Here is a 24,976-nt window from a genome sequence, read left to right as displayed (position 1 = left end):
TAACCTTGGGTGTTTGTAGAATGACTCTTTGATTTTATTCTTATTTCATCAATACTGTTAATCTCCACACATTTTTTGTTCAGGTTTTTTAAAAATACTGCTAACTTAATTCAAAAAGAAAACATTTTGCTATTCAGTTTCACACAACAGCAGCTGAGTTAAAAATTAGAGACCCTATGTCAATACCACCCTCCACGTTTATTAGTAATCAAGTTGCTTTTGAGTCAAATCCAAATCACTTAGTTACAATACTTGTAAATCTAGAGATCAGCTAGAACAAATTCTACTGGCACCACTATGGTTCAACTCTTAGACATACAGTAAGATTTGTAAGGATTTAAATAAACAAGCAAACAAACAAAGAGGCATTGCTATTCTAAACAATTTCTCCTTTTTGTTATTTCAGGTTTCAGCGGTGAGAAGACTTCTTACAATCTGGCCTTCGTGATCGTTTATAATTGAAGGTTAAAAGATTCTTCAAGCCCTTTTCTATTACACATTGCAATAAGGGGACAGATTTGAGGTAATGTCTCCCACATTTAAAACTATGTTAGAAGGCCTGATCTAAACAATCTAAACAATCTAAACTCTACTTGGGCACTTACTTTGGAATTAACAGTTCCACGATTGCAGTAGAGTTTGGCATTGGTTTTCCTGTTGTTTGGATCTATTGCTAGAGCCTCTGTATAAAGTGTGAAGGCCAGCTTATAATTCCCTTCCTTGAAAGCCTTGTTACCTTCATCTTTCTTTGCTTTCAGTGCTTTGGCATTCTAAAGGAAGAAGTGGGTCAAAAGATAATTAAAGTGTTTGAGTAATTAAAAAGACCTTAACCTGGGCTGTTTTAACAAATCTTTGTTGGCTAATTCGTACAAAGATTTCTATTAAAGAATTACCCATTTCCCAATCTTAAGATCTAGCAAACTGAGAGTTTTGGGCACATGTCCATACATTGTCAAAGTTGCGCAGAAGCAACTTTGAAGAAGCAATTAATAATGTTTGGAAGGAAAGAGATAATTATACAAATAGGATTTTTTCTTCTCTACTGAATTGGAAAATACTCAACTTGGTGATATAATAGCAAAAGCAGATTTCTAGCTGCTATCTATCACCCTCTATTTTCCTTTGAACACTGCATAAAGTTTAGCATTTCCAAAGTAATTCCTAGGAGCCCTATGGAAAAATTCTGGTAAGTCAAGAGTTGAACCTCTGCATCGTTGAAGTATTAAGTTGAAACGTTTTTAGCAACTCCAGGATGCTGTAACTAATAGCACCCTTCACCATTGGATCTTAGGGTTGTGTATCAACAAGATTTGGAAAGCCATACCTCCACCCAAACCTGTCAGAAAGCCCCTACATGTCCCCAGCATTTCTTTTGATGCTTACACGGCAGGCAAGGCAGGCTTTATCGTGGTCAGGAGCCATTTTTAATGCCTGGACGAAGAACTGCACAGCTTTCTCGATGCAGTCCTCATAGTAAAGGCAAAGTCCTCGGACATAGAGAGCATCAGCATTTGTTGTATCTATTCGCAAGATGTCACTAAATGTAGAGCGCAGGAGCAGGAAAAAAAATCACAGGACAGAAACAGAGCTGGGTACATTCTTACTCTCAAACCAAGACACCAACCCTGTAAAGAACTTATAGCATAGCAATATGTGATACTTCAAATCAATACATGATGCCTCACTTCTGCAGTTTCCAGACAAGGACGGCAACCTTTCCAGTTGTCCTTTTCTCTAATTCCTGATATTGGCTCCCTTTATTCTAGTAGACCATTTCCATTCTAGTTCCCTTCTGTCAATTTCAAAACAAGCATACCCATGAGTATTTTTATTTATAGTCACATTAGTATAGTTGCACATCTCACATTATAACTTTGGGTTGGTGTATATAATAATTTTGATAGCTCTTATTGCATTTTATTTTGTTTTCTGCCAGGGCCCTCGTAGACACAAAGATACCTCTTTAGAACTAAACATGCTTTAGTCAATTATGAACACTGGTGGGGGAATTTTGTCTTCCCAGGTTGTTGATTTTTCATTAAACACCAATTTGCCCAAATTGCCTTAAATTCTGAACCTGATGCAGAATGGAATGATTAGAATAGTGAACTTGTTCAGGCAGGAGTGAAGTTGTCCTCATCCTATCTTTGTGGGTCTTCTGCTTGTTCAGCTTAACAGGAAAGGGAAGAGTACAGTCATACCATGACAGCCGGGCTGCGGGGCTTCTCAGCAGCCTCCCGAACCCCGAACCCGGAAGTTCGGCAAAGGTTCGGGAGGCTGCTGGGAAGCCCCGCAGCCCGGCTGTCACCTTTTAAAACAGCCGGGGGACTTCCCAGCAGCCTCCCGAAGCCGAACGCCAAACTCGAACTTCCGCATTCGGTTTCGGGAGGCTGCTGGGAAGCCCCCCGGCTGTTTTAAAAGGTGACAGCCGGGCTGCGGGGCTTCCCAGCAGCCTCCCGAACCCCGAACCCGGAAGTTCGGCAAAAGTTCGGGGTTCGGCAGGCTGCTGGGAAGCCGCCCCGCCTGGCTGTCACCTTTTAAAACAGCCGGGGGACTTCCCAGCAGCCTGCCGAAGCCGAACGCCAAACCCGAACTTCCGGGTTCGGCTTCTGGAGGCTGCTGGGAAACCCCCTGGCTGTTTTAAAAGGTGACAGCCGGGCGGCGCGGCTTCCCAGCGGCCTCCCGAACCCGAACTTTTGCCGAACTTCAGGGTTCGGCGTTCGGGAGGCCGCTGGGAAGCCCCACTGCCCGGCTGTCACCTTTTAAAACAGCCGGGGGGCTTCCCAGCAGCCTCCCGAACGCCGAACCTGGAAGTTCAGGTTTGGCGTTCGTAAGACGAAAAAAGTTCGCAAGAAGAGGCAAAAATTTTCTGAACCCCGGGTTCGTATCTTGGGTTGTTCGTAAGACGAGGGGTTCGTATCTTGAGGTACCACTGTATTATGCCAAAGTTTGCTATGACTCACATTTTTCTGAACAAGAAGCTGAACTTATTTCTCAGCACTTTTAATCATATCCTTGTTGATTCTCCTCAAATTACTTGAGGGCCTTTCCATTAGCAGATTTGATATCCATTTCTCCATTCCTCTACTTTCCCATCCCTTTCTATTCATAATACATTCCAGTTAGTAATTTTAAAACTCTGGTTTTTGCAAAAATGAAAAGACAAAAGCAGGTAATCATACCCCCCACTGCAATTTAGAGAAATAAAAATGATTACAGGTGCTACTGTGTCTCCTCAATACTAGATAATGCAAAAGCAGAGCTCTAGTCTTTTTGTTAGAATCAGGAATATGAGTTATTGCCCTCAGTGTTAACTACATTATTATTTATACATATATCCCATCAAACCTGTTATAGTTCTTACCTTATAACAGACTGGGCTTCAGAATAGCGACCTAGCAAAGCTAAACATTCTGCTTTGAGGATTTTGAACCGGTGACAGGCAGGGGCAAATTCTAGAGCGCGATCCATACAAAAAACAACCTGGGGAGTAGACACAAAACAAAGAGAGAGAGAGAAAGAGAGAGAAAAACAGAAAACAAAAACTCAAGATATTGGTTTGGAGGCCCCAGGCCTGCTGAAGATAGGCATGCAGCTTGAGTAATATATAATAGTTGGGAGTTCTGCTCTGAAATAAAATTCAGGATAGGCAAACATTAGAATCTTATTTTATTTTACTTCCGGGTTCGGCGTTCGGGAGGCCGCCGAGAAGTCCCCCGGCTGTTTCAAAAGGTGACAGCCGGGCAGCGGGGCTTCTCAGTGGCCTCCCGAACCCGAACTTTTGCCGAATGGAAAAGATGAGAAGGCATACACAAAGGCAGCCATCAACTTTATAGTCATCTGAAAATTTTAATTCCTGTGATCTTAAAATAAAAATGAAGGAAAAGTGTCTCGTTTTTCTGAATGTTTATTCAATGTCCTGTGATTGCAGAAATTTTGATAATAAATACTGCATTAGAAACTCAAGAAGCTGAAAATGATAAAATAAAAGTGGCAGCAGCTACTATGATAAATGATGAACCCAAATTTTAGGTCTCAGTCAGTTTTCTCATGGTTTCTCAGCTAGCTGCACACGAAGAGGGCATTGTTGGTTTGAGGCTCAGCTGGATTCTCAAATTCCCTTCCCCCAACTCTTCTCACAAGTGACATCACCACTGGGTGCAATGGAAAGTGCCGAGACACTCCAGATGATGGAGCCACAAAAAGGAGGAGCTTCTTCTCCAGAAACAAGGGACATATTTGATAACACGTAAGGGACAGAGAAGCCTAGATAGAGCTTGCTCAAATCTCAGACAAGGCATATTTCTTCCTTAAGACAAACTTCAGATTGTCTCTAGTGAACCAGCTGCTCTTGGCAATTAGAAAGCAGCATAGTAAGAATTCACTAGGTCAGACAGAGGACTTAACACTGAAATAGTAGGGCTAAGCAACAATACCATCTTGCTGAAGAGCAATTAAGACAAATTTGTTACTCAAGGGAGACAAAAAAGACAGAGAAGTTTGAAACACTTGTGGTCAGGGGGAAAATTAAACCTCCTATTTCCCATTCATGAAGAGGTAGGACGGGATTAAGTAATTCTGAGAGCAAGGAAGGAACCTCATGAGCCCAACTAAGCAAAATAGCTTCTCTCCCCCACATATACATACACATCAATGAATCTTTATCACCTTTCGGAAGTCCCGTTTTTCAAAGTCAACTTCAGCAATTTTCTCAAATTGTAGAACAGTTTTGGCACTCTTCAGCTGGAACAGAGGGCATCATATCAGATTAGAAACATTAAGCATCCTGTAGATACAGTATATTTAACTACTGAGAGAGAAATGAAAGAAAGAGAGAGAAATAGAGAGAGAGAGAGAAGCGGCCTAGCCCTCGATGCAGAGGGGAGGCACGAGGAGGAGAGGAAGATGAGTTTCCTCCTTGTTTGGCTTCTTTTCTGGCCTGATTGGATTGGGAGGCGCCGCTCGAAGAGGTGGAGGCTTTTGCAGGCTGGGGGGGGGGGGACAGAAGGAGGGATCCTCTGGATCTGGCCGGCCCAGGAACTGGAGGGATCTGGCTAGCCGCGATCGCTCTATAGATGGATGGATGGATGGATGGATGGATGGATAGATAGATGATGGGTGGATGGATGGATAGATGGGCTGGGAGGGGGCTCGCAGAGAATTTTTTTAAAAGCACGATTATTTGCTTGTTTGGGCAAAAGCTGGGGGAGGGGAGAGAAGAGGAAAGCACTCGATCTCATTGGATTACCATCTTAATTTTCTGCCAAACAGACACCCCCCCCTCTTCCTCCTTGCCCCCTCTTTTCTTTCCTTCCCCTCAAAGCAGATGCGTACAGTCGATAGAATTCGAAAGCAGGCCCATTACGAAAGGGAAAGGAGAAAGTGAGTGTGAGCAGGAGGTGTTTGATCGAAAAAGTCCACAGGGGTAAATGAAGTTTGGTAAGCAAAGACAAAAGAAAACCCAACAACCTTTGCTCTTTTTGGCGCATTTCAGCCGACTCTTGGCCTGCTGCTGGGCTTTGGTCAGGGATAAATCCCCCCCCCCAAAAAATTTCTCAACCCGTCTTTAAATGGCGCAAACAAAGTTAGCCAAAGAAAAAACGCTTTTTAAGAAGTCGCCCGGTCACCGTGAAATGGAGGGAATGAAATCACTCCGAAGCGCTGCGGGTTTAAAACAGGTTATGGGACCTGTTTTAAACAGGATACATTTTAACAGGATAGATAGATAGGCCCCACCCATTGCCAGCACAGTGCACCGTGACAACACGCTTGGTCAGGGTCGGGGGCAACAGCTCCGGGAAAGACAGGGAAGCCCTCCCTCCACACGCACACACCTCAATGGAAACACGAGGCTGCGAAGATGTGTGAGGCAGGGACAGGAGGAAGCTTCTGAGGAGAAGCTTCCTTTCCCCCCATGACGAGAGAGGAGGAAGAAAGAAAGAAACCCGCATTCACCTGTCCCTCAGCCGCTCTCTCCTCCTTGGGCAAAGCCGCCAGGTGCATCCAGGGGGCAGTGGAGCCCAGCAGCCCTATTTCGAGGCTCTTGAGGAGAGGCGCTGCCCCAGCCTGGAGAAAAAAGGTGGTGGCGCCTCTCAGGACGAATTTGGCAGTGGGGTGGGAGAGGGGAGGGGCTGGCTCGGCTCATTGCAAAGGAGAGGCAGTCAGCCTCTCTCTCTCTCTCTCACAAACACACACACAGACCCTCTCTTTCCCTTCCCCTCTTTCTCCTTGTTTCTTTTTCCCCCCCTCTCCACCTCTCTCTTGCCCTCTTCTCCTCTTTATGTGTATGACAGATGGAGAAGCCATGCAGGGTCACCGGGGCTGACTAGAATCAGGCGCTTCTTTAGCCAAAGAGACAAAAGGGAGCGCGTGGCTTTCCACGCGGGCTCCGGAGAAGGAAGAGGAAGGAGGGGCATCTCGCCCAGTTGCTGGAAAACAAAGGAAAAATTCCAGGCGCTTCAGTCCGTAGGCGGGGAATCCCGGCAAGCAAATGGGAAATCCCAGCGGTGGCAGTCACAAGCCAGGGGAATCCCTGCAGCAGTAAAAGAGCGCACGCGCAGTAAGAAAGCCCACGCACCCGGGCTCAGGTTCGTAAATGGTTCTTAAGACGAGGCAAACAAATCTTAAACCCCAGGTTCGTATCACAAAAAGTTCATATGAAGAAGCGTTCGCAAGACGAGGTATCACTGTACTTCTCTTTTGATAAACAATATTTAACCATCAATTTTCAACACAACCTTAATAATACATGCTAATACATGATGCACAAAGTCTTATACCCAGGATATCTTCAGGTTGTATGTTATGATTAAGAATCAAATTTCTAGCATACATGATTTCTAATGTCTTGAATATATCCAGGCAATATTTAAGATATGCTATAGCACTTGTGGGCAGAATTTCTGCCCTGTAATGCATACAGCTTCGGGGACTGTAAAAGTTAGATTCTCTACAAAGCAACCGTTTAAATAAGCATTTACATCCCACATTTAAAGTAGTCAGAATAATACAACATGGTCAGCAAACTGGGCATTCTGACCTCTAGGATACCATGAGCAATCTACAGGGAACGGGATTTTTAACTATCAGATTAAGCCTGACAGATAAAGTATAAGTGCTGCCAAAAAGGTCCACACTTTGTCTTAGTTAAACTCACAATTGATTTGTAGAGATAAAAGGGGCAAAATCTGGAGCAAGTTCTGAGACATAGCGAAAACTGAAGGTGTTTTCCATCATTGCAGAGCCGGGGTGGCCGGACGAAACGGGGAGTCCAGGAAGGACATCTCCGTGACATCAAAGCTCTGCCCCTGGAATTCCCTATTGGGATTCCCCACCTCCATTTGAGCCTCCTGACCGGCCGAAAGCTCCACGGCTCTTCTGGGAAGGTGACAGCCGGGTGGCGGTGCCCAGCGGAACGTCCATTTTTGCGATTTTTTGTTTGGGATTTTTTGGGGGGGCTTGCACGCATTAATCAGTTTTCCATTGTTTCCTATGGGAAACATTGTTTCGTCTTACGAACTTTTCACCTTACGAACCTCCTGCCGGAACCAATTAAGTTCGTAATACAAGATATCACTGTATAAAGCTGAAATTTTTATCAATCAAACAAGGGCTGCTGCACTAGATAAATCACCCAAGCCTCATAGTCAATGCCTTACCTCTTGCTTTGCTTGTGCATTATCATGATCCAATTCTATAACTCGTTGGAAGCAGCGACTGGCAGCCATGGCATTCCCCAGAGATAGGTGGCATTTCCCCTCTCTTAGATGACCCTGAGAAGATAGGAACATTTTGAAAGCATGCCAGTATGATGTAGGATCAGGAGAACTACACATGTGAGTCACATACCCTTAGAAAGCTATCATCCATTCTGACTGATTGCTGAGCATCTCCCAGGGCCTCCCGAAATTTGCCTAACATCATGAGAGTGGCAGCACGGTTTCCATAATAACTGGCATTGTTGGGACATGTATCTGGAAGATAAAAAAACAAGAAAATAGTGGTTAATTTAGAAGCAGAACTCACTAGCTCTGTATTGGGCCTCTTTTTGAAGGTGTTTTTAAAAAGAGTGTCAGGGCTCCAAATAGCATTAAAAACTAGATCAGAGTTCAAGGCAAAGTATTTCTCAAAGTTCCAATTTATTAGCAGAGCCATGTTGGCATATCTGGGAGACACCTGAATCTGAAATCCCAGGGTTTCTCCACCCAGTTGAAAGTTCAAACCCTTGTCCCCATACTCCCAAGTCCATCATGTTGACCAATCTTCATCTGACAACTTGGGAGAAACTCCCATCTCCTTCCTTGTAGGTGCAAGAGTGCAAAGACAAAGGATGACCGTGACAATCTAGAAGGAATTTGTTATGACACGCAGACATCCCTCATGAAATTACCGCTCCCAAATTTCCACAACAAAGAATATACAGTGATCCCCCGCTCGTTGCGAGGGTTCCGTTCCAGGACCCCCCGCAACGAGCGGGTTTTCGCGAAGTAGCGCTGCGGAAGTAAAAACACCATCTGCGCATGTGCAGATGGTGTTTTTAACTTCCGCAGCGCTAGCGAGGAGCCGAAGATTGGGGGGCGGCGCGGCCGCCGACATGGGGGGCTCGCTAGCACCCCCCCGAACCCCCAACCCGGGTTTGGGGGGGTGCTAGCAAGCCCCCCATGTCGGCGGGGATGTTTTAAAACACCCGCGCGGCTTTCCAATGAGTCCCGAAGACAAACGCGGAAGTTTGCCGTTTGTCTTCGGGACTCATTGGAAAGCTCCGATCGTTTTAAAACAGTTGCGCCGTTCTCCGCTGACTCCTGGCGAACTTCCCCGCTTTAGGAGTCAGCGGAGAACGGCGCGCCTGCTTGGCTTCCCTCGCCAGCGCAGCCAACGTGCGCTACGATCTTCCGGGCGAGCCAGGCTCAGTGACGGAAGGCAGCTGCTTGGCCCGGGATGCTGGGCCGAGAGGAGCCGGGCTTGATCCGCTGAGCCTGGCTGGCCCGGAAGATCGTAGCGCGTGTTGGCTGCAGCGGCGAGGGAAGCCAAGCCGGCAGCAATATCGCCGCCGCTGCAGCCAACGCGCGCTACGATCTTCCGGGCCAGCCAGGCTCAGCGGATCAAGCCCGGCTCCTCTCGGCCCAGCATCCCGGGCCAAGCGGCTGCCTTCCGTCACTGAGCCTGGCTCGCCCGGAAGATCGTAGCGCGCGTTGGCTGCAGCGGCGGCGACATTGCTGCCGGCTTGGCTTCCCTCGCCGCTGCAGCCAACGCGCGCTACGATCTTCCGGGCGAGCCAGGCTCAGTCACGGAAGGCAGCTGCTTGGCCCGGGATGCTGGGCCGAAAGGAGCCGGGCTTGAAGATCGCAGCGCGCGTTGGCTGCGGTGGCGAGGGCTTGCGATGGAGGGTGGAGGAAGCGGCCATGGGAGGGCGAGCTGCCTCAGGGAGGAGGATCGGGCGGGACCAGGTGGGGGCTGGAATTTCTCCGCTGGGAAGAAGCGGCCAGGGCGAAGGGCGGGCGAGTGCTGGGGAGGGCTTCTCGCCCTCCCGCCAGCAAGAGGGGGAGCGAACGGCGTGGGCGGGCGAAGGGCGGGCGAGCGGCAGCGAGGAGTTTGCGTGGGTGGTGGGGAAACTCCTCGCTGATGCCAGCAAGAGGGGGAAGACCCAGGGAAGCCGCCCAGCAGCTGATCTGCCGGGCGCCATCTACGCATGCATGCCCATAGAAAAAAGGGCACGCATGCGTAGATGGTATTTTGACTTCCGGGTTCAAAATTCGCAAATTACCCTGTTCGCAATGGTTGGGGACGCAATAACCGGGGGATCACTGTATTTTAAAATAGCATAAAGTGTGCCAGGCCAAAGACTCCAACTAAAATGGCTTCGGCCTGACAAAGAGAAAGCTACATGTTATTCTGTAAGATTTTAAACTCTCTCTCCACAAACTAGACTTTACTTTTTATTTCATATTAATAATGCTAATTAGATTTTTATTTTGATACATGGAATAGGTTAGCCATTTTACACAGATCTGCAAAGAGCATTAAACACTTGTTTGTGCCTTTGCTACAGAAACATAAACAATGCAAAGCAATTGTAGAAAGTTAGCATTTACAGTCTCCTAGAAGAACAAAATATTTTGAGAAATATTAAAAAACAGAATATTGTATTTCTCTAAAAGAAAATGCTCTTGGAAAACAATCCCCACCTTTCTTAATAATTCCAGCAGAATAGGGCCAGCCTATCTACAAGACAAAAGACCTTCAGCCTCAAGATGATGGGATTAACCCTTATGGCTCTATCCAAAGCAGGATAGGGCCATTAAGTCACAATAGGAATTGCCCACAGAACACAAGCCTCTTCATTAGACCATCACTCCAATTTTCATCACTCCAAACCTGGGAGCTCAGAAAACCTCAGCTATGACTCCTGCATAGCCCCATGGGAGTCTGACAGCATCCAATAGAATACATGCTCTTACCACAGGAACAGGAAGCTCAATGGCAAGTCCCAAGAGAGGGTATAAATAACCCTCACTATCCAACCCTTTTGTGGTCAGCTACACCAGGATCGTGTGCTTGATGGTTCTGCTTCATTAAACCATCTTTCCAATCAGCTTCCATGTTTCCAGTGTCTTTCTCTTCACTTGGAACTGAACTAGATGGATATTTCTTCCAATACAACTACTAGAGAAATAGGATAATGCTAATCACTACTTAACATGAAAGATCTACTTTGGTTTCTCAATCAAATATGCCATGATTATTTCCTCCAGGATTTTCTGTAACTGCAAGGATAATACTGTGATATTAAGAAATATCTGTGCTTAGAGTAGGCTTTATACACTGTGTTCTAAACCTATACTGTATCTCTAGAACAGCTATGAGAATATAACCTAGATGGATATACTAAAAACGTTTTACTCTGCATTTGTTAAATGGTTTTCTGCATTTAAAAATGTTGGATTTGATTGAGCCAGTTCATGCATACCAGAACAGAGGCATTTTCAACTGAAGACAATAAAGGCCATCATGATCTATACATGGCTGTGCCCAAAAGTCAGTTTTCAGACTTCCCATCCCTTTCCTTTTCATCCTCACCTATTGCTTTTGTATAGTAGTTGTATGCTTCATTGTAGTCCTTTTTGGCATAAAATGCATTTCCCTGCTCCTTGAAGGACTCTGCTTCTCTGAAAACAAAACAAAACATTATAATCTGAAATGCAGCAGCCTTCAATCCAAGCAAGATAACAGTAAAGATATGATAGATCTGTCTTATTCTTATCTTATCAGAAGCCTCACTGTAGAAATAAAGGCCAGGTAGAGGTTATATGCAGCTAACTGCCTACCTCTAATGGGCCTCTCATGCCTATATGATCTCACTCAGTTCACATAGCCAGGACATTATCCCTGGCTGGTACGTGATCTCATCTAGGTTGTATCAACAGGATATTCTTAAGGATTGGCAGGGAGAATCACCAATGAAAATGCTGTTGCTCTTTTCTTTTTGCTGCTTGGAAAACTGTATAAAAAGCAATAAACACTGCGAAGGCGGTCAGACATCTTAGTATCCTGCAATGACCTGTCTCTAACTCCATTATCTGGCACCCAAGATGAGGCCTTTTCACCCCTGTGGGGAACAACAGTCAAATTACTTACCATTGTCTGGAACAAGCCCCTAGGTGCACCTTCGTCCTTCAGCTTCAGGACCCCTCACTAGTTAAGTATGGGTTGCAATATGTCTCAACACCAGCACAAACATGTACAGGACCTCTGATTTCTGCTACATAAATCAGGTGTGACAACGCCTGAGGCGGATATAAGGAAGCTGATTGAGAAGATAGGGAAACACTGTCCCTGGTATCCAGAACGCAGGACACTCCGTTTACGGGATTGGATAAAGATAGGGCATACGTTACATCTTGAACCCCGGGCTACAGTAGATATTACATCGATGATGTAAATGCCATGAAACAGTGGACAAATTTGACTTTAATGCTTCTGTAGGACAATTAACTACCAGCCCCCCTCCTAATTACTATCAGATAAAAACTGTCTCCCCGAAATCATCTCCAATTGGACCTTTAGCTCCTCCTGGAGACACTTATTCTTTTGTTTCTCCATGGCCATTGTACATCCCCATAAGCAGTGGTGGGTTGTTACTGGGAAACCCCAGAGCTCCGTTCTGGCAGCAGCCATCAGATTGCTCAATTTGTGTGTGACCGCTCTGGTGCCATCTTCGACAGTCTGTTGCATGGTGCCATCTTTTTTCCCCCCTGAATTTTTGAGCCTTTTTTTTTCTTTCTGTGTATGTGCAGAAGCAAAATCTCATGAGGGAATACTCACACACATGGGATTTCGATGATTTTTTTCCCTTCTGTGCATGCACAGAAGCAAAACCATGTGAGGGGATGTGGGTGCAGTCACACACGAGTGGCCAAATGAGCAGGATGCATATGCGGAGCACCAGTATGCAGGCAAGTGGAACCCGCCGCTGCCCCTAAGGCAAATATTAGAGGAACAATTAGACAAGTGTTGGGGGGGGGGGGGGAAGAGAGACTTTAAAGAAAATATACTTTCTGTTTCTCCAGTACATTCCATGGGTCAAGTAGATCAGAAGGAAGCTCAAAAATAGTGGAATATCGCTCTTTGCCACATGCAATTTTAACGGAACTTAGAAAAGAAATTAAAGACATACGGTTGGGAAGTATCTATGTGCAGGGAATGCTGGAAGCCACTATGAGGAATCATAACTTAATACCTGAAGATTGGAAAACTACTTTTCTCATGTTGCTTACTCCAGTGCAATATGTAGTCTGGGACAGCAAATCTAAACATCCAATGTGCTGGGGATGCCCTTCATTCAGGATGTGTGTGAGAATTTTCATTCCTGGCCAATTGTATGCGCTTGACCTCTTTGCTCCAACTGATGTCCAGATCGTTCTACCGGCTGCTACTTTACAGGCTTCTTCTGAATGTGCCTATTGGGCATTTGGAAAGGTGTCTGTTTCTAGAAAGCTTCATCAAGATTTCTTGAATATTAGACTGAAAGCTTCTGAGCCCTATCCTGATTTTATCAACAGACTAGGATGCACTAGGGTGGCAGATAGATAATCCCAAAGCCCAGTAGGAATTGTTGATGAGGCTGGCAAAGGACAATGCTACTTCTGAATGTTGGAGGGTTGTTATTGGTCTGGGGAAAAATCCTGATTTGGCAGATATGATTAAAGCATATCAAGCTTCCTACCAAAGTAACTTTATCACAAGGCAGCAAGCCTCAAGGAAAGTGTCATAACATTGGCAAACCTGGTCATTTTAAAAGGGAATGTAGAAATCGGGAGGGGGGGGATTTAAGTCTGCAGCATCTTGCTCCCCTTTCCATCAGGGGTCAAAACTCAAAAACAAAATACCCAAACCAACATAGAAAATACTCCTGCAGCTAAGGATAGATGGAAGGATGTATGTATGTATGTATGTATGTATGTATGTATGTATGTATGTATGTATGTATGTATGTTCGTTATTCCCAGTGATAGATTTGGACTATACTGGAATTATTCATGTTCAATTGTGGACCAATCTGCCCCAAAATCAACTCCTGCATTTGTCTTATTTTGTCCCAGCAGGGGGAGAGCCAAAAGAAAGGTGGGGAGGGTTCAATTTTAATAACCCAGCCACTTCTCTCATAGGTGCCGTCACTACTCAGTCACATTTCAATAACCCTATCAGATCATTATGCTGCAGAGTAAGCCCTTTGAGGAATTTTTGAACACTGGAGCAGATCTTTCAGTGATCTGTGCCAAGCAGTGGCCTGACGTTTGGCCAACCGAGCCCTGTCCAAGTATGCGGGGTCGTCAAAGTACGCATCAAAGTGTGCAATTTCTTTCAGCCCATTTGCCTAACTCAGATTTGGCTATTCAGGTCCATCTCTTTATATTGGATATTCATGTCAGCCTTTGGGGATGTGACCTCCTTAGTATGTTGGGTGCCACCCTCAGGAAAAGTGTGCATTTACTGTGGCTGGAGTGAATCATTTAGAACCTATTAAGCGTTATCACTGGTCAGTTTTACTGCAGGGAATGTTGAATAGTCCCACGTTATGTCAGCTTTATATTGCTGCAGCATTAGCCCTTTTTGCAAATGTTATCCATTGGCTTTGGTATATCATTATATGGATGAGATTTTAATTGCAGCCCCAAAGATACGACCTAATTGGCTTTTTGAAATACAAAATGATTTAAATATTTATGGATTGCAAATTGTCCCAGAAAAGATACAGCTGCACTCTCCCTTTCTTTATTTAGGGCATAAAATATTACAATCCAATTCTGCTCTGGTTCTTCCTCGCTTGAGATTACCCAGGGTTATTTCTTTGGTTAGTTTGCAGCAATTGTTAAGCACCCTCAACTGGGCTTGCCCACATTTTTCTTTTTCTACAAGTTTACTTAGTCCATTATTTGATTTATTGACTAAAAGGAAACAATTCAGAGATCTCATTGTGGTTCCCCCTGAAGCACTTGCCACAATTGAACAAATGAATGACAACTTAAGTACTCAATTTGCGGATTGTATTTCTCATAAGGATTGTCAGTTAACTCTTTTGATATTCCCTACTAGTAAGTTTCCTATGGGAGTATTAGCTGAATGAGAGTCACAGAAAGTATATTGTATTGAATGGCTTTATTTACCCTTTACACCATCCCAAAATGCTTTGCCATTTATCCAGACCATTGTTGAAATAATAACTTTGGGACACATTTGATCTTACCAAAGAACTAGGACTGTTTTAATGAATATTATTTTTCCTCTCCCTAAATCTGATTTTCAATTTTATTTTCAGAATAATTTCTCTCTTCGGTGTGCTTTAACTGATTATGTAAGCTATATTGCATATCATTTGTCTAAAGATCCTTGGTTTGTTTGCTTAATGACTTTTTCCTTTCCTGTCCACCCATTGCTTTCTCCTTCTCCATTTTCACAAGCTCTTACTATTTTCTCCAACGGAGGAAGAATGAGAGGAGCAATTGGTTACAAGGATCTTTATGATCTGGAAACCTAGAAAATACTTTACACTGTAGTGCAATCTTCACCACAACGTTCAGAATTGTCTGCTGCTATTTTAGCTTTCTATACCTTTTCTCAACAACCTTTTAATTTCTGACTCTTATTATGTGTGTCAATTTATTTTTAATCTTCCAGATACATTACACCTAGGATTGACTTATTTAATGGCTCTGTTTTTAACTTTATAATGACTGCTACAAAATTGGAAACATTTATACTTTGTTTCTCACATACGCAGTCACTTGTCCCTTCCTGGCCCCCTTTCCATGTTTTACCCACTTTATTTTCAGATCCTTTTTTTAATTATTACTTTTTTCATCAAAATGCTAGGGGGTTGGCACAAGCTTGCCATATTCCACAGGACACAGAATTTAATTCCCATGGTTTCACCTCTAATCAACTATGGCAAATGGATGTTAGTTATGTTCCTTCTTTGGCTCCCTGGAAGTACATTCATTTATCACTTGACACTTATTCAGGAGTGCTGTGGGCCACACTTCAATGAAGGGAAACAACTAATCACGTTATTTCTCATCTTATTTCTCATATCCTTTTGGGAGTAACAAGAAATGCACAAGACCTTTTGAGCAAGCTTGGAATCCAACTCCCAAACTAGCTATTGGAACAGTTAACCACAAGAAAAAAAAGCACCTTGAATCCAAGCTAATGGCTCTACATTGCTTTCTTCAGTGGAATTCCACTCTCTCCCCCCCCCCCATTCCTGGAAACAGCTAAGTAAAGCAGTTTGGCTTGGACAATACAAGCTATTTAGGGAGGAAAAAAATCTCAAGAGAGAAAAAGAACAATAGAGGGTTGTATTGGTATGTGTTAACATGGTTCAACCTCATTTTGACCTCAATTCACTGGCCACCCTCTCTAGACTCCTACCCTCGGGCAATTCCCATTAGAACGGAGCAGTTTAACAGATTAGGTTGTAAATACAATCAAATGAAATCAAAAACATTTTATCTCATGGACAGGCTGATGGAGGTCAAGGTCTTCATACTGCTCACTCTCAGTGTAAGTCAATCATGTTTACTTCAAAGTTATAGTGCCCTTGATTATAAAAATATTAAGGCTTAAGAGAGGGATGGCACATGTAATCCAAGAGGTATAAGATCCATGTTCCTATTCCAACTACTGTGAATATGTGATTTGAAAATCACCAGAGGTATGTTGAGGGGGGGTTATTGCCAAGAGATAGCGGTATCCACATTTAAGATTAATCACAATTCTTCATAGCAAGCAAATGAAAATAACAGTGGGATATTAATTAATTCATGGTTTGATCTTAGACTTTTATTGTAAATAAATTATAACTCCTCAAGTAGGTTTATCAGAGAGAAATGGTTGTGCTAATGAACACAATGAATAAATGAAATGAAAAGTTCTTATTTTTCCCCTGGAAGACAACAAAATAGAAAAAGACCAATCAATGCTGACAAGGATTTGATACTCAAGATATATTTATCCTTGTTAAGCTATAAAGTAAAATGGTAATACAAAATACAACTAATGCAATGCTTTAAAATATTTTTTAAAATAACATCATTATCTGTTCATAACAACAACATTTGCATTGTAGCAGTATCCTGCAGTAATTATGGAGACAAAGAAACAATATCAGAAATTGGAAGTATATTAGAATAGCTGTCACCATCCTACTGCAGATTAGGAACATAGAAACATAGAAACATAGAAGACTGACGGCAGAAAAAGACCCCATGGTCCATCTAGTCTGCCCTTTTACTATTTCCTGTATTTTATCTTACAATGGATATATGTTTATCCCAGGCATGTTTAAATTCGGTTACTGTGGATTTACCAACCACGTCTGCTGGAAGTTTGTTCCAAGGATCTACTACTCTTTCAGTAAAATAATACTTTCTCATGTTGCCTTTGATCTTTCCCCCAACTAACTTCAGATTGTGTCCCCTTGTTCTTGTGTTCACTTTCCTGTTAAAAACACTTCCCTCCTGAACCCTATTTAACCGTTTAACATATTTAAATGTTTCGATCATGTCCCCCCTTTTCCTTCTGTCTTCCAGACTATACAGATTGAGTTCATTAAGTCTTTCCTGATACGTTTTATACTTCAGACCTTCCACCATTCTTGTAGCCCGTCTTTGGACCCGTTCACTTTTGTCAATATCTTTTTGTAGGTGAGGTCTCCAGAACTGAACACAGTACTCCAAATGTGGTCTCACCAGCGCTCTATATAAGGGGATCACAATCTCCCTCTTCCTGCTTGTTATACCTCTAGCTATGCAGCCAAGCATCCTACTTGCCTTTCCTACCGCCCGACCACACTGCTCACCCATTTTGAGACTGTCAGAAATCACTACCCCTAAATCCTTCTCTTCTGAAGTTTTTGCTAACACAGAATTGTCAATGCAATACTCAGATTGAGGATTCCTTTTCCCCAAGTGCATTATTTTACATTTGGAAACATTAAACTGCAGTTTCCATTGCTTTGACCATTTATCTAGTAACGCTAAATCATTTAACATATTACAGACCCCTCCAGGAATATCAACCTTTTAGGAATATTAGGAACAGGAATGTTGTATAATAATTGGTAGAAGTTCCAGAAAGTCATGTAAAATTAAACTGCTGTTATATTAACCACTTTAATCTCTGATGAAACTTCTGAAAAATTGCAGGGTTTCTTTAAATCTTAAATCACACATGAGAATCATGCACACTACATGTGTAAAAATCATACCAATTTTTATACATGTAGCGAGCGTACTATGCTTTAAGATGCAATTTTAGAAACAGAGTCCTGTCCTTGTTTACTAAGGAGTGGCTGCCAGAACAAGAGGGAAAGTCAGGATCTCCTGATATCACAAATGGTTGTTTCTGCTTCTAACAGATGCCATAGTCTGAATGAGGTCATTCTGCAAAGCTTGCACTGATGTAGGCTGCGTTCCCCACTTGCTACTTTTGAAGTTGAAGAAAGAATCTGGCTAAAAATACAATTCAATTTTCTGAATAGGCCTCTTTGTTGGGCAAGACGTTGGTGTCCATCTGTGAACTCTGAGGGTGAGACACAGAGCTACAATGAAGACCTAAAAAAAGAAAAAAAAATCCCTATACGATTAAGCTTCTGGGAAGCAAATAGCCATACTATGAAAGATGCCTTTTGAATATGATACCATAGATTGTTATGGTAGTGAAGACCACTATGGTATGGCATGCCAGATTGTTATACTGTAATACTTAAGATTGCTATGGCATGGAATGCAAGGGCTCCTTAGAATGCAAGGGAACTTTTTTTTTTACTATCCACAAGATAAAAACAGAAAAAATGGTTCTTAGATGTCAATGGTATGGTGACTTCTTAAGAGGACAACAAAATTATGTAGGACATATGGTGGGCAAAGAGGTCTAAGGAGCCCTGGCATTCCATACATAGCAACAAAAAAGTTAAGGGATGATGTTAATGGTAGCTTGCTCACTACTACTAATTGTCCCCTAAGGGTGCAGCTGTAGTTGAGGGTTGGGACATCTTTTACATCAATTGGCGATTTAAGCAGGGCAACAGCCTAATATTTTATTTGCATAAACTATGAGATTGCATAAAATTCTCAGTTCATTAGGAATTCATTACACATACTCAAGAGTTCTTTATATTCGAAAAATGAGTCAACAAGGAGTGTCTACGGAATTCTTAATCATCCAGGCCATGGTTGTATACCAATGGTACTTTTTCCAAAGGACAACTGGGCATTCTTGTTTTTTTTTCTTTGAAATGTTTTGCTTTTCATCCAAGAATTTTCTCTTGTTCTAATTTCAGTTCAGTGAAGAAATGCTTTCAAAGAAAAAAAAAACTCCAAGAAAATCCAGTTGCCTTGTGGAAAAAGCATATTTGGGATAGTCCACAAGGATTTTTGTAAAAGCAGAAACCTTAATGGGTTTCTACCCTTTAGGTTAATATTTCATAAACCAAACATCAGCTCTGAGATAGCAATGCGTAAGATCAGTAAAATCACATAGTTTGCACAACATAAAGTTGGATATATGAACTACCTCAAGCTAAGTATTATTAATAGGGATATTTTTTTAATTCTCCAATTTTAACTTGCATGATGCAAGTGGAATGAGCATAATGCAGGTTATTGTAGCATGTGAATAAACATTCATCTGTGCACTAGTGTCGCCTAGCGTTTAGTGAAAACAACTGAAGTCAAATAAGTAAGGTGCTATATAAAGTGGTGAGAAAAGCACTTTTTATTCAAATTCTTCTCATACATTTTAAGCTTATGTCTTTTGGCTTTTCTTTGACTTTAAGATGACATTTTGATTTAAAATCTTTAGTAAGCTTTCCCTTTCCTGCAGTGTATACCACATTGCTCTATCATATATTGTGTAGTCTTTCCACATATTCTGTGAGCTTCAGTTTTCTTTTCCTGGAAACTACTTAGCTCCAGATAGCTCAAAAAAACTACTTGTTATTTAGAGCTTGATTTTATTCTCTGAATAGAAAAGGTAAGAACTCATTGTCAAGACAGCAGAAGCTTTCTTCTACTAAAAAATGCTCAAAATTGTAAAAAACTCAAAACTGCCAAATGAATCACTTAAAAAAAAATAGGACAGGAACATTTATTTATTTATATTTCTATGCTGCCCTATTGCTCAGACTCAGGACAGTTATAAACATGCCTTTATTATTCATGATTCTATGCTGCCACGATTATCAAATAAAAGGGACATGAAATATCACAATTGTGTTGTTTTAGCATGTTAAAATCTTGAAGACTGGATATTATTATACTACATCATCAGAAAAATATAAAGAGCTATACAATACATCTTTTTATTGCTTCAAAAATTATTATTATTATTGCAAATGGGATGAGAGGTGTTAGAGCAAATATACATTTCATGTAGGAACCTCAGCTAATCACTACTCCTAGGCAGAAGTTAGTGTTTATTCATTTATACATTTCCTCTTAATACTTTTACAATTGCTACAAAGGAAGGGGAATCATACAAACATCTGAAGCCTCTAACTGACTTCAGGGGCAAAGTCAAGAATAGCTAGAAATTTCCTTACAAACAAACTGATTAGGAATTCTTGTACATTTCGCTCTTCTGCGGAAAAAATGAAAAAGAAACCTGAAGTTTGAATTTCCTGAATCATAGACCTAGCAGTTTGGGGGCTTATTCCTGTTTACTGAATTGCAGTCAATTTGTAGAGTCTTTGATGCAGACTATGATTGCAAACAATTTCATTACCTGACTAAATAAATCATCTGTGCTAACCAGTATAAGGTTTGCTCCCTGTTTATACAACAGCTTGCCCTTTCAATGTTGATCGAGATGTAGTTTTCTCCTTGGTGATGTTTTGATTAGGGCATTATTTTCTATTTGTCTCATTTTAATCTCTGCTTATCTGGATATAGTCTGCTGAATACAGTCTGTTCTTTTTTGTTCTTCTTGTCCTTTAACTGTCTCTTTTGAATTGTATATAAATGTGTGATTTGTGTCTACTTATGACTGATCTATCTGAAATTCCCTTGTCTGAATACCAGACCTCCAGGAATTCCATCTAAAATGCTTTGTTTTAAGATTGAGTCTCAATAAGAGAATATTTGTAGCGTAGTATTGAAATGAGGTGTTCTTCATGCTGAGCTTGGTTGTTTTGTTGCAGATGTTTCATTACCCAAACTAGATTAACATCAGAAATTCAAAAATTATATCCTTACAGACCTAATTCCTAATATTTATCTTGACATGTAATTTTACTAATTTTATGCATGCTGTTTCAGAGCTAGTTTGCGTAATGAAATGTTTGCAAAACAACCAAGTTCAGAGAATATCAAGAACCCCTTATGGTTGAGTCTGCTAGGTGTGAGATTGAATAGTTTCATTGTGTTTTTTATTTGCTGTTCATGGATATGCACTATAATTATCTTTCTGTCCTACATAGTAGTTGTTACAGTACTTACACTATATGTTGTAGACAAGGGGTCTCAAACTTGCGGCCCGCGGGCCAACTGCGGCCCTTGGGACAATAGTTTGCGGCCCCCATCTCAATATCAAAGTTTAATGTTACTGCAGCCTGAGTTTGATACGAATGGCACTTTTCAGTGTTGAATGATCACGATGGGGCATATTGCTCTCGGAGGCGGGACATCAGCCGGGCTTATTGCGAACTTGCACCATTACCCCGGGCTCAGAAGCGGAGGCGGCCATGGAAATTGCTACTCAGCGAGACAGGAAAAAAAAGCGGAAAAGACACATCGGCTAAAGTTTAATCGCTAAACACTGAAACAGTGACACCAAGTGGAATTATATACTGTATTACACAGCCCCAAACATGTCTTTTTCAAAGTCTGCAGTGAAGAGAAAGATTGGTGATGAGCACAGACAATTTCAGGAAAGTGGGAAGTAATATTTCTTTGTTGAGGACAGGGGCATCCCAACGTGTCTTATTTGCACAGAGAAAGTTGCGGTGCACAAAGAATACAATTTGAAACGTCATTACACAACTAGATATGCTGAGGAGTATCAGATCCAGGGGCTTAAAGCACAGAAGGTTTTGTGCTTTTTTACAGGAAATGGAGTCAGAATATGGGGATGTGCTCTACTTCACCGAGGTACGTTGGCTCATCAGGGGAAACATATTGAAGAGATATTTTGAGTTGAGAGTGGAAGTGAAAACCTTCATGGAGAAAGATGGGGTTGCTGTTCCTGTGCTAAGTGATCCAAAATGGCTTATGGACTTAGCTTTTTTTTGTTGATACCAATACATGAGCTTAATGTACTGAACAAGAAGTTACAAGGCCAGGGGCAACTTGTCAGTGCGCCTATGACAACGTGAGAGCATTCTCTAAAAACCTATGATATGGAAAGCCCAGCTTTCTCAGACAAACCTTTGCCATTTCCCAGCATGCAAGGCACTCATGGATGCAGGCACACCATTCAGTACTGAGGAGTATGTGGATGTCATTTTGAAGCTACAGGAGGAATTTGATCACAGATTTCCAGACTTCAAGATGCACAGAGCTACATTTCAAATTTTTGCGGACCCCTTCCCCTTTGATGTGCAAGATGCCCCTCCTGTGCTTCAAATGGTGCTCACTGACCTGCAGTGCAACTCTGAACTCAAAGCCAGGTTCAGGGAGTTGAATGGAAAAGCAGACAAGCTCGGGCAATTTTTGACGGAATTGCCCCCCAGCTTCCCTGAGCTTTTCCGAATTTTCAAGCGGACCATGTGTCTTTTTGGGAGCACATACTTGCGCAAAAAGCTTTTCTCTACCTTGAACTTCAATAAGTCCAAGTACAGGTCCAGACTTACTGATGAGCATCTTCAAGCCCTACTGAGGGTTTCAATTGCTTCCTCCCTTAAGCCTAATGTGGCTGGGCTATGCGAGAGTAAGCGCTGCCAGATCTCTAGCAGCAAGAATTAGGCAAGAATTGTTAAATTAGATATTTGTTAAGTGAGTTTTGTCCCATTTTACAAACTTTCTTGCCACAGTTCTTAAGTGAATCAGTGCAGTTATTAAATTGATAATATGATTGTTAAGTGAATCTGGTTTCCGTATTGACTTTGCTTGTCAGAAGGTTGCAAAAAATGATCACATGATCCCGCAACACTGCAACTGTCATGCCAAGCGTCTAAATTTGATCCATGTCATGGGGATGCTGCAACTAAAAAATGGTCATAAGTCACTTTTTTCAGTGCTACTGTCACTTTGAACTGTCACTAAATGAACATTGTAAGTTGAGGACTGCCTGTTCATTTGCTTAATTACTACAGCAAAAAATGTTAGAAAAACAATTCTATTCCTCAGCTAAGAAGGAAAACCTCTGCACCAGATGAAATAACTGAGTCAGTGCTGTTTTTTGTAAATTTCCCACTTGGTCTTAGCAAGAGTAAAATTTTTAAGAATAAAAATTATGGTAGTGTAACAGTATCACACCTTTGCCCTTTTTCATTTTCCCTTGTAGTTGCAGGATGAGGGGTGAAAAGAGAAAACCAAAAAGCCAAGAACAGAGAATACCTGGAGAACCCCCATTTTCTTTGGGGGCTCTCTACAATATAATTTTTGTTACAATTAAGGGGAAAAACCTCAACTTGTTGAGCAAAACAACAAAGCTGACCAGGGAGTAGAGACAGTTTTATATTTTGTTCCATTTACCAAATTTTCTTAATGATATAACTCAAACCAGCTGAATCTGTCATACAAATAGGCCACTGGAAACAATCACTCCTGACCAATCATGTGACTATATAAAAGTGTATTTCTCAATTGTATTATTCAAAGCTTTTAACATGCATTTGATTTAAGATAAATTAATAAGAGAAAATATTTGTAGGTCAGGATTGAAATGAGGGGCCCCTGGTGTTTTGTAAGTTTAGTTGTTTTCTAGGTTGTTTTCTTACTCCCCATGTGTCTGCCTCCGCCTGCCAGTGCTGCTGCATGAAGATGAGCCTCCTGCAGCTGCCTACCACTCCAGCCCATCGAATCTTGGCTTTTCCGTGGCCAGTGTGTTGCCTCCAGATTACCTGCCACCTCCATATGGTGATCGGAGTCACAGGACAACTCACCTACCTGACACCGTCGGCCCATGCACACTCGCCATCTCTTGTGTTGGCCACCTCCTGTGCTGACTACCACCTCTTCACTAGGACTTATTTTTGGGGTAGAGCTTATATAATGCACATTTAAAAATTAGGCTAGGTCTTATTTTCAGGGAAACACGGCACTTCAATTTTTATAACCATCACAGTTAATGAATTTACTACACAGTATGCACAGAGTACATTTATGCTACAATAAACTCTCATTTTAGATACTACCCCCTCCAGCAGCCAAATCAGAGGATGCGGTGGTGTGGGAGTCAGGGTCAACCTGAGAGCTCCAGGGGGAAGAGGGAATGGAGCTGTCAGGGAATGGAGAGAAACAGAGGCAGGCCCTGGGCTGTCCATTAGCCCTCAGAAGGTAGGTCAATAGCTCCCATGTCTGCAAGTAGCTGAGGAGAAAAAGGAGGAACAGCTGGATCCAGTGCCTGACACACTGAGGTGCAGAAGGCAGAGGAGAGAAGAACAGTGGAAATCCATGGGCCGATCCTTGGAACAGAAGAGCCACTGGTGCTAGCAAAGCTCTACCATAGCTCTGGGGATAAAAGGCAGGGGGCGGAGATGAATAGATTAGCAGACACCTATTTGTCTTCCGGTGGGATAGAGTTGTTAGACTGTGGTGAGAGAGAAACTTTTTGCCAGCATTCCTAATAAAGGAATCTTTGAGTTAACTTCAGAGGGTTGGTTGTCTTTGGGGAGATGTGTCAGAACACTAAGATTATACACGACTCCAAATAAAAATGCAGTATCTATCTATAACACCTTAACACAATTGTGGTTTCCAAGGATCACACAGCAGGGAAAACGTTTAATCCTAATCGCAACAGTTGGGAAGCAATTTCACTCTTATTCTAAAATGTCTAGCCAATAGGGGTTACATTTTTATTTTTGTGTTCTCAAAAACATATACAAAACACACCCCTACTAGAGACTGTCCCAAGACAGAAAGCCTCCCAGAACCCAGGATATGCCCTTTGTGTGAAGTAGTATACATATTCTCAGAATGTGAGCAGGCAATTCAAGCTATGGAAGTTCTACTGGGGAGGTTTTTAAATTTGGGGAAAATCCTTCCCACACACTTGATAAGGAATCGCTCTTAAATACAACTGTATTTTTTTTCATAATCTCAACCATTATCTAACATTGGTACAATAATGCATGCCTGAATTCATATACAGTGATCCCTCGAGTTTCGCGATCTCGATGTTCGCTAAACGCTATATCGCGAGTTTTCAACCCGGAAGTAAACAACACCATCTGCGCATGCGTGGCCTTTTTTTCTATGGCCACGCATGCGTAGATGGTGGAGTTTCCCCACCGGGCTGAGTGGCTTCCCCTGGGTCT

The 24,976-nt window shown here is 42.3% G+C and overlaps 1 protein-coding gene across 1 annotated transcript in view; it reads right to left on the bottom strand.

Moving 5' to 3' along the window:
• Positions 1–24,976, bottom strand: part of DNAJC7 (DnaJ heat shock protein family (Hsp40) member C7) — a 51,419-nt gene that overhangs the window by 20,983 nt on the left and 5,460 nt on the right. Inside the window, exons 2-8 of the mRNA XM_070727032.1 lie at positions 11,077–11,165; positions 7,849–7,973; positions 7,659–7,772; positions 4,669–4,743; positions 3,365–3,483; positions 1,384–1,537; positions 606–770 (exon numbers count right to left, since the gene is read on the bottom strand). Coding sequence (XP_070583133.1) covers positions 606–770; positions 1,384–1,537; positions 3,365–3,483; positions 4,669–4,743; positions 7,659–7,772; positions 7,849–7,973; positions 11,077–11,165 — 841 coding nt within the window. The remainder of the gene's footprint in view (positions 1–605; positions 771–1,383; positions 1,538–3,364; positions 3,484–4,668; positions 4,744–7,658; positions 7,773–7,848; positions 7,974–11,076; positions 11,166–24,976) is intronic.

This window comes from Erythrolamprus reginae, chromosome Z, assembly GCF_031021105.1.
Source record: "Erythrolamprus reginae isolate rEryReg1 chromosome Z, rEryReg1.hap1, whole genome shotgun sequence".
In the NCBI taxonomy this organism is placed as follows: domain Eukaryota; kingdom Metazoa; phylum Chordata; class Lepidosauria; order Squamata; family Dipsadidae; genus Erythrolamprus; species Erythrolamprus reginae.
The sequence above is the reverse complement of the archived record's forward strand: the minus strand, read 5'-3'. Positions and strand labels throughout refer to the sequence as shown.